This window comes from Arachis ipaensis, chromosome B4 (assembly GCF_059453495.1).
Source record: "Arachis ipaensis isolate K30076 ecotype BB chromosome B4, ASM5945349v1, whole genome shotgun sequence".
Lineage (NCBI taxonomy): Eukaryota > Viridiplantae > Streptophyta > Magnoliopsida > Fabales > Fabaceae > Arachis > Arachis ipaensis.
The window spans coordinates 123,928,531-123,939,007 of record NC_142439.1 but is presented as its reverse complement, the minus strand read 5'-3'; the positions used below and the strand labels follow the sequence as shown (position 1 = coordinate 123,939,007).

At 35.2% G+C, this 10,477-nt stretch overlaps 4 protein-coding genes across 4 annotated transcripts; 2 read left to right on the top strand and 2 right to left on the bottom strand.

Moving 5' to 3' along the window:
- Positions 1-218: 218 nt before the first annotated feature.
- Positions 219-2,334, top strand: LOC107636808 (uncharacterized). The gene is made up of 3 exons (XM_016340289.1): positions 219-551; positions 724-1,270; positions 1,559-2,334. The coding sequence occupies exons 1-3, from the start codon at positions 219-221 to the stop codon at positions 2,332-2,334; spliced, it is 1,656 nt and encodes a 551-aa protein (XP_016195775.1).
- A 135-nt stretch (positions 2,335-2,469) lies between these two features.
- On the top strand, positions 2,470-3,462 carry LOC148569069 (uncharacterized). The gene is made up of 2 exons (XM_088484872.1): positions 2,470-2,551; positions 2,639-3,462. Exons 1-2 carry the CDS (start codon positions 2,470-2,472, stop codon positions 3,460-3,462), a joined length of 906 nt encoding a protein of 301 aa, XP_088340998.1.
- Positions 3,463-4,052: 590 nt separating this feature from the next.
- On the bottom strand, positions 4,053-5,076 carry LOC148569068 (uncharacterized). Its single transcript, XM_088483346.1, has 2 exons — positions 4,326-5,076; positions 4,053-4,204 (listed from the first exon to the last, which is right to left on the bottom strand). Exons 1-2 carry the CDS (start codon positions 5,074-5,076, stop codon positions 4,053-4,055), a joined length of 903 nt encoding a protein of 300 aa, XP_088339472.1.
- A 403-nt stretch (positions 5,077-5,479) lies between these two features.
- Positions 5,480-8,069, bottom strand: LOC148569067 (serine/threonine-protein phosphatase 7 long form homolog). The gene is made up of 4 exons (XM_088484871.1): positions 7,941-8,069; positions 5,902-6,327; positions 5,611-5,855; positions 5,480-5,516 (listed from the first exon to the last, which is right to left on the bottom strand). Exons 1-4 carry the CDS (start codon positions 8,067-8,069, stop codon positions 5,480-5,482), a joined length of 837 nt encoding a protein of 278 aa, XP_088340997.1.
- Between the last annotated feature and the right edge of the window lie 2,408 nt (positions 8,070-10,477).

Sequence of the window (10,477 nt, the reverse complement as noted above, 5' to 3'; positions counted from 1 at the left end):
AATGATAAAGATGGTTAATAATTTTCAACGTATAATTTAAAAGTTAGTCAATTTACCTATTAACTCAACTGTAGGATACAGGAGAAACATATAAGAAAAGTGTTAATGAGCAAGCAATAAAAAAGAATAAAGAGGTAAATAAGATTTATAGATAGGAACTCTGACAAATACGACTGATTTTTTTAGATATGATGCCCGGGTGTGAGTTATGCTGAGATATGATCATTACCGGTGATTTACACTGTTATGCCGGCGTTGCATTTTTGAAATTTTGGGGGAAGAAATCGGTGCCACTGATTTCAAGCAGAGAGGAAGAACCACAAATCGGTCCCACCGATTTGTGTGAGGGAGAGGTTGATGGGGAACAAATCGGTGCCACCGATTTCTGGTGGAGGAAGACGTTATCGGATGAGTGCAGTAATCGGTCCCACCGATTACTAGAGGCAGAAAATTTTATTTTAATTCGGGGTGCACAAATCAGACCCACCGATTTGGGGGGTGCAGCGGTCGGTCCGTCCGATTTGTCCGTTAGTGCATACAAAAAGCGGATGGTGAGTTCACAGAAGCCCCATTTCTTCCTCGTCATGTTCATCCTCTTCTCTTCTGTTCTCTTATTCATCTCCATTTTTTTTGTAAAAAAAATTTCTGTGAGGTTGTGAATAGTCAAGTACGTGTAGTGTTATGGATGATAGAGTTGTATTGAAGATTTATTATTACGGACAGATCTTATTGCAAACATATGAGGGAGTTCAATTTGTGTGTGAAAATCCATTAGATGTTGTTATTCCGTTCACATTGTCATTTGAGGAATTGAAAGGTGTGATTTGTGAGAAGATAGATTCTCAAAGATGTAGGAGAATATCGTGTATTTTGTACAGGTATCCTTTACCTGTGTTTGGTGGGTTTGTTCAATTTCAGTCCAAGTACGTGACGGACGAAGCAGGTATGCATGAAATATTTTCAATGTACATGGAAAATCGCCACCGGATGTCGTGCATCGAGTTATATATTGAGTTTGAGCAATCTGAAGCGGACCGTAACATTGAATTGGAAGATTATAATGGTGAAAGCGAAGATGAATTTGAAAGTAACTATGAGATCGTCGGTCCAGGTGAAGACGAAGATGAAGCTGGCGGCGCCATGAACGCAGATGTGGCGAAAGTTGCAAATGCACTAGCAGACTCGCATCCGTTTCAGGAGCCTTCTTTCATGCGGTCGTTGGATTTGGAGGCTATGCACGCACCAGAGTTTCCGCAATATATGAATGCAGGTGCGTAAACCTAGGTAGCTATGTGAAACTCTGAAGTAGCAGATCAATAAGTCGGATGAGTAATGTATGTGATATGTGACTAGGCATTTGTGACCATAGCGCTTGATTTTTTTATTAATTAATAGTTTTTTGTTGTGAATGATATTTAGTTGTTCTTTACGTAGATGGAATAGCGAAAAATAAGAGTATAACGATCTTACATAGTAAAGTGTGTTTATTAATTGAGTTGTAATAAAAGACTTCTTACTGAGTACATAATGAAGCATTTATTACTTTTGATGTATGCAGCGCCTCCTGTTGTGGCAGATGGTGAGTTCACAGTGGGGATGGAATTCAGTTCAAGGGAGGCAGTAATCAAGGCAATGAAAGATTATACCATCTGGAGAGGTGTGGACTATCGGGTATATGAGTCGGAACCGACGACATTCTATGCCAAATGTACAGAATATGGGAATGGTTGTGACTGGTTGATCAGGGTAACCAAAATGCAGAAGAAGTACTGTTGGGAGATAAGGAGGTACAATGGAAGTCACACTTGTACCAGGTCTACTATTTCTCAAGACCATTCGAAGCTGGATTCCAAGACAGTTGCAGAAGCAATAAAGCCGTTGGTAGAGGTTGACCCGTCTATAAAGGTGAAAGCAGTAATTGCTGATGTCCAGTCAAAGTTTAACTACACCATCAGTTATCGCAAGGCTTGGTTAGCAAAGCAACAGGTGGTCGAATCAATTTTCGGAAGTTGGGAAGCATCGTACGAAGCTTTGCCCATATGGTTTGAGGCCATGTGCCACAAAGAGCCATCAGCAGTGGTTCACTTTGAAACAATGCCTGCTTACCAGGGAGATGATTTGGTTCCTGATATACGTGTTCTACATAGAGTCTTCTGGAGTTATTACCCCTGTATAAGGGCCTTCAGACACTGCAAGCCAGTGGTGCAGGTGGACGGAACTCATTTGTATGGAAAATACAAGGGTTGTTTATTGGTTGCAGTCTCACAAGATGGTAATAACAACATCGTGCCTATTGCATTTGCCATAGTGGAGGGAGAGACTTCTGATGCATAGTACTTTTTTCTGAGCAACCTGTGTCAACATGTGGTGACACGTGATGGTGTGGGACTTATCTCTGATCGACACGATTCGATTAGGTCAGCTATTGAACGAAGTAATGGGGCGTGGTCTCCTCCTAGAGCTTTCCATATGTTTTGTATCCGGCATATTGAGTCCAACTTCTTGAGGAAGTTTAAGGCACCTTACTTGCAGAAGCTTATCGTCAATATTGGTAAGTTTGAATAGAATGAACTTTGAATTTACATTAATGTACGATCAAATAGAATGGTGTTCATAGCTGACTGAATGTTTTTCATAGGATACTCGAGGACGACCAGAGAGTACCAGATGCGCTACGAACGATTAAAGGAACGGGGTGAGGCTTACACCAACTGGCTTGATCGAATCCCTCGTAAGCAGTATGCTTTGGCATTTGATGGTGGTTACCGATGGGGTCATATGACCACCAATCTTGTGGAATGTATCAACTCCGTCTTAAAGGGTGCATGCAATCTCCCAGTCACTGCACTTGTTAAGGCTACCTTTTACAGATTGAATGAATTATTCACTAGGAAAAGAGCCGAGGCTGAAGCCCGGATCAATGCTGGATTTGTGTTCTCTGAGATGGCGACAACCAAGCTGCATGCAAATCAACGAGCATCAGGTAACATACAGGTTAGCTGTTTTGATAGAGAAAATGAAGTCTTCAAAGTTCGCGAGATGCCTAGTGGGGTTGAGTATGCAGTTGACCTACGCCACCATCGGTGCGACTGTGGTGAATTCCAGGTTAACCGAATTCCGTGTCGACACGTGTTTGCGTGTTGTGCAAATCAGAGGTTGGATTGGCAAGTGTACGTTAATGACGTTTACAAGATGGACCAAGTTCGAAGAGTATACAGGGCTAGGTTTAGACCACTAGAAAATCCGGCAACGTGGCCTGCTTATCATGGGCCTAGATTCGTTAAAAACCCGTTCCTCAGACGGGTAGCCAAAGGTCGGCCGAAGATGACCCGCTTCTTGAATGAGATGGATACTCGTATGTTACGTCGATCGAGGCGATGCAAGCAATGCGGTGCCGAGGGCCATAGCTGCAGTAGATGTCGCCAAAATGGTGGACCGAGTGCAGGTCCAGCCGAAGAGTAGTAGTTACCTTTTTTTACATTTCGGTTGAATTTACATTTATGTACGACAATGACATTTGAATTGACCAGGTTTGTGTGTGGCTTTGACTAATTAAATGCTTCTTATTCATAATTAATTTGAATAAAGAATTGGTATATAGCATACATTACTTCATTCCATATCAGTAATAACGTGGATGCTTCCCTTAATTAAGTGGCATCAGACTATGATCTAACAATTCAGTGTTGTCATAATAATTAACATTATTTTGTTATATGTATGTTTATATCTGTATTGTACAAATAATGTACTAATTTGTACGTCAAATTAAATGGAAGCACGTAGCTCTATCACTTTAATTTGCATATTAATAAATAATTCAAACTTATATATATATTAATAGAATTATAGAATGGATGTCATATTGGGAATACCACTTGTATTCATTTCAAACCTGATTAACATACTCGATAAGTAAATACTAATAACCAAATTAACATAGTCAACAATAACAACCTAGTTAACATACTCAATAAGTAAATAGTACAAATTATTTCTTAAATAGTAGTAAGAACCTCATTAACATTCTCAATAATTAAATAGTTACAAATTCACTTTCTCGGTGCCCACTTCATATCTTTGTATAACTTTCTGCACTTCTTTGCAATCTTGTTAAGAGCGGATGGTATATACCGATTTGCACTCCAACGTGGAGGATCAGCTCTAAGGTTGTAACCTTTACCTTTTTCACTTGTGGCCGTACCTATGAAAACACAACAAATACAAGTTCACTGTGTAATACAAATACAAATACAAGTTCACCATGAAGCTACTAATAGAAATTCATAATCAAGCCCTAAAGCATTACTAACAGTTTATTTTACCTACACTAGGCGCTGGTTCCTCGTCAGCGGCATCGTCTTCCTCATCCTCATCCTCATCCTCATCCTCACCCTCATCCTCTGGATGGTCTACTAGGTAGTTATCAGTCTCATCCTGCACTGCTCTATTACTCTCCTGAATCAGAGTCATCGGAATACGTCTAGGGTTTCCACTTTGTATGATCCCTTCCGCCGCTTCAGCACTTCTGCTCGAGTCAACAGACATTCTGGCACCAGAATTATCAGATGAAGTGCGAACCCGAGATCTCAAATCCAATGACCCCCTAGCTGGAGTAATACCACCCAAATGTGCTTGATGGTCGGTGGGAATGTCAACATAGTTACCTGAATGTGAGTGGTAAGACCCCGATGCCATGAAACCAAGCAGCTGACTAAATGAAGGTTGCTCTCCATACTCAAACTGTGGACCACCCCAATTCTGTTGATGTGCCGGGACCGACGCTGAGTAATAATCAGACGGATGCGTGTCTGGAACATATGGTGCAAAATACTCAACCCCCTGTTGTGGCGGTTCCGGTGGCGGTGGTGGTGGAGGTACTGGTGCCGGTTCTGGTTCCGGTGCCGGTGGTGGTGGAGGTGGAGGACCTTCTGGATTCTCTTCAAAGACAAGGTTCGACAATTGCAAGTGGTCACCATATGCTGCTCGGTACCAATGCATGTAAATTTCTAACGGATAATGTAAATGCTCCAAGTCATCCGAGAGAGTGTGACTATATCGATTTGTCCACTGCATCACCCAAAGAGAGTGGGTATCGGCCCAATCTTGATTCTTAGGCCCAGTTAGAACTTCACCGTGTGATGCACCTAGATCCTGCCCTTGAGCAGGAACACCCTGTGTCAATCCAAATTGCCTCCTGACTCTATCAGTTGCATGCCACTCGATGCATTCAAAAGATATAAGTGACACTGTGGCACTCCAGATAACCGAATTATGACGGATGGCTAAAGGAATTACATCTGGGTCGATGTATCCAATGCCATAAGCCTGCCAAACAAACTGGACACATCGAACCAGTCATGTGATTACACAACAATTAATTCACTTAACAAGTTACATAAAGTACTTGTATTTTACAAAATACCTGTCCTTCTTGTAGATCATCCAACAACCTCCTGTAGTGCGCAAGCGTTTTATATCAGTAGGGATAGTTTTGACGGTTCCAGTTATGCCACCTGCCAACGGACAATCCATTAGTTAACTTATCTTACCATTAAAAAAAATACAATTTCTATCAATTCTTTCAATGCATACTATAATCAAAATTACCTGTTTGCAATTAGAAACACTCCGGGATTGCCGGGAATCGGCGCTAGAAATGGGAGCCGGATCCAAGCCCAACTGACCAACAGTATCAGTGGACCGTCCATCTCCTTGCAGTCGACACGAGTTGCCCTACACAATGATCTATACAAGTGTGCCAGGCACGCTGAACCCCAACTAAACTGTATGATCCCACCGAAGTTGCGGAGCAAAGGTAAAAAATTTCCAGTGCACCGCTGTACCCGACTTATCTGCAAACAGAACTGTCCCAAATAACAACATTATATGACACTTTACATACATCTGTATGTGCACATCATCATTCAACACTATACGATCTTTCAAACCCCTAAACCACTTTAATTTTATAAAGCTCCCTCTACAGTCCGTCTTCCTCGGTGCAATTCCAAATTGGTGCAAGCACTCGGCTTCCAATGCCTCAAAGCTACTCATGGTCGGACCTGTAACCGGAAGACCATTTGTCGGCAGACCGAGAATTAGCGCCACATCCTCCAAGGTCACGGCACACTCACCAACCGGAAAATGAAAAGTGTGAGTCTCGGGCCGCCATCTCTCAATCAGAGCATTAATCATTGCTGACTGACCTTTAATAACTCCAATTTGGGATACATAATAAAATCCAGTCTCGCGTAACTGTGGCTCAACAATTTCGTTGTATGGATCCGGCGGATGTAAATGATCACACATCAACATCCTTGCAGCCTACAATATCACATTTCCATTATAAGAATAAGTATAATATAACTATATTATTCAAAAAGACAATTATCCTTAACATGTCCATTATAAATAATTCCCAGCATAATTGCATTTTAAACATACACATTAAATCTGTTATACAGTAAATCCTTCAATCATATTCATTACTTTATAACAGAAATTAATTAACCTTACACAGTAAATCAGCCTCTATTATTATTATTATTATTATTATTATTATTCTTATTATTATTATTATTATTATTTCTCAAACAGCATACATACTAATTTTATTATTATAATTATAATTATTATTATTATTATTATTCATATAAAACAACATATTAATTTTTTTATTTATTATTATTATTAATATTATTATTTTTCAAACAGCATACATACTAATTTTATTATTATTATTATTATTATTATTATTATTATTATTATTCAAACAGCATACAGATTATTATTATTATTATTATTATTATTATTATTATTATTATTATTATTATTATTATTATTATTATTATTATTCAGACAGCATACAAACTAATTTTATTATTATTATTATTATTACTATTATTATTATTATTATTATTATTATTATTATTCAAACAACATACATACCAGTTTTATTATTATTATTATTATTATTCTTATTATTCTTATTATTATTCATATAAAACAGCATACTAATTATTATTATTATTATTATTATTATTATTATTATTATTATTATTATTCAAACAGCATATATACTAATTTTTTTACTATAATTATAATTTTTTATTACTATTATTATTCATATAGAACAGCATATTATTATTATTATTATTATTATTATTGTTATTATTATTCAAACAGCATACATACTAATTAGTTATTACTATTATTATTATTATTATTATTATTATTATTATTATTATTATTATTATCTAACACAGCATAAAATCTAATTTTAGTTATTATTAATTTATTGTTTAAATTTTACTAAATTAAAATTTAATTGTTAAAGATCATAAATAAAATAATAAATTAAATTTTTATTTTTCATCATAATAATTAATTAAACTCAATTACTAATACTGATAATATACTAACTAACCATATCATTCATACATTCATACATACATACATACATACAAAGTTTATTTCTATTTTAATTTTTATTTCTAACCACCTAATAATAGAATTATACATACATACATGCTTAATTTCTACTTAATGCCATTCTAATATATTGCTAATAAAATTTAAAATTCTCACTATCATTATTTTCAAATAAAATTATAAAAAAATAAAAACTTACATAATTTGGATCTCCAAGATAATTAACAATATGAAGCTATGGTTGATTTACTTGCTTAATTTTTCGTTTTCTTGGCATTTTTACTCAGATTTTTTACTGAGCTTTTTGGTGGTCCAACAATGGTAAAGTGGTGGGGTTTATGCGTTGCAGAAAGGGGAAAGGGATAGTTTGTGTGTGAGAGTAAATGAGAAAGTGTTGGGAGGGTGAAAGAGATAGGGAAACACGGATTTTGAGGGGTGAAACACGCATAGGAGTCACGGGCCACCCACAACCCAGCTGCATGCGTGACGCGTGGCAAGGGGGTCACCAATCGGTGCCACCGATTTGCGTCCCATCCGCGCCTGAAATCATTGCCACCGATTTCTGTCCCCCCATTGGTGCCACCGATTTCTTCGACAACGCCGTCACATCTCCGTGAAACACCCCAAATTCCCATAACGCTGTGAAACTCCGTCACCGTCTCCGTATTAAAATTAAAAAACTGGACAAATACTTCATCGGTAAAAAATATTTTCGGGTATTTCACAACATATTTAAAACTAGAGAAGAATAAGAAATCCAATTTTAAAAATTTTGCCTTCAGTATATAAGTGGCACTCATCTAAAATTTGGAGTAAAAAGAAAAAAATATTCACAGCACACATAGTTTTATCAATTTTTTTTTCATAAAACCTACGTAGACTATTTTTTTATCTTATCTATTTTATCTCTTTCTTTAGAAACATTAGAGTGATTATTGACTATGTGAGGAAACATAAAAAAAAAAGTCAAGAGCTGAAAAAAATAAAGGAAATAGGTTGAGAAAAAAATTTAATTCTATTTCTTTGTAAAGATGTTTTTGGTTACATGAATAAGGTATGAGTTTTCTTTTATTAAGTTGGATTAGCACTTAAAAAGTTGTTAGTCTTAATTGAAATTTAGTGGTGATTCAGAAGTATTAACTTGTGTATAGTTAATATAATTTCTCTTTTTTAAGTTCGGTTAATAAATAGAGATGAACTAAATTTAATTTGAGCTTAGGGGGTCTTAATCTTGATTTGAACTCTTGGATAATAAATGAAACAGGTGATTAATTTATTGAATTGGTGTCTGTAATTAATTTAATTATAGTAAAAATTTTATCATAATTTATAAAATCTCATGTATAATTTTATTCTGTTATACTTAAGATAAGAATGTCAAAAATTTAAAGTAACTTTAATTAACCCTTTTTCAAAGTCCAGTAAACTCATAAGGTGTGACTTGTGAGAAGGAGCTTTGTGGAGAATGTTTTGAAAAAGCTTGGAATGGCTACAAGTTTTTGGAGAGAAAAGAGAGCTTTTCACGAAAAAAATTTTTTGGAAGTAAACTAATTGATTAAAGTGATGGAGTGATATTAGTAATTAAGAGTAATTTTAAATGAACTAAAAATCTATTTGGAGCACATGGAAAGACTCAAAGGCAGTTTCGTGAAATTTTATTAAAAAAATAAAAAATCTCAAAGGTCACCAAAACCTAAAGTAGCGTTTGTTTTGAGTTGAGACAAAGATTGAGATTTAGTATCATATTTGTTGGTTTAGAGATTAATATTAAAATTTTTGTCTTTGTCTCTAAAATTTCAGTATTTCAGTACTTCCAGAAAGTAGGGACACAGGGGACAAAAATTTTTAGAGATAGAGACTAAAACTTTAATAACATTTTATACCTAAAATACCTTCATTTCAATTAATTAATTCCAATTTTATTTTTTGTACAAATTAAATTAGAATTTAATTCATGTTTTAATTTTTGTCTCTCACTTTACACCAAACAAAATACTGAAATTTATTTCAATCTCTGTTTCTTAATTTCTGTCTCTCAGTCTTAGCCTTTCTGTCTCTATCTCCCCACTAAACGCCTCCTAAATACTTAGAGCAAAATTAAAAATTTGACAAAACTCTTTTTAACAAAAATATAAATGCGAAGTTTGGGGCGTGGTTACGGACAAGACCCAAGCCCCCCAAAAAACTAACTTGACTACTAAAACTACCTAGTCCAATAATGAAAAAAGCCCAATAAAAAGTCCTTAAGTCATATTGAAGTGCACGCAAGGAAACAAAACTTTGGTCTAGTGGTTATCAGGTATGTCTTGCAATAAGTGCATTCGAATTTAGGGATGAATGCGGATTGAATATGGCTAAAATCTTGATCTAATTCGCACTAAAATCATCGGATTCGATCTAATATCCGCGACTTTTAAGCTTAGATCCGATCCGATCCGCAAATATGCGGATCAGATCGGATTTTGGATATATCCACAAAATATATAAATATTTTAAAAAAATTTATTTTTATTAAAAATATCAATAAAATACTATTTTTCTACTTTTTTTTTTACATGTTTACTCTTAAAATATTATTAAACATATTTTTTTAAATAATAAAAATAAAATAATATAACATATGTGATAATTATTAGTTGAATAAAACATAAAAAGAATATTTACTTATTTATTTATTTATTTTTGCGGATTCGCGGATATGCGAATACATACATGAAGTCCGCAATCCGATTCTATTAGTGTGCGGATCGAATCGATATCCACAATTTTCGGATCAAATTCGGATAAATGCCACAGATATACAGATTGAATCCGATCTATAAACACTCCTATCCAGATTCAATACTTTGCTTGACATAGTAAATAAAACCCTTAAATATTGTGTGTATAAGCATAATTAGCATAATGTAATAAATTTATAATACTTAAAAATTGGGAATTATTCCATCTATTTAACCTAAAAAAGTACATAATATAATAGAATCCAATCTCTTTAAATGCTCCAACAATTGAAAAACCTCGTATTTTAAGGATTAAAGTATCC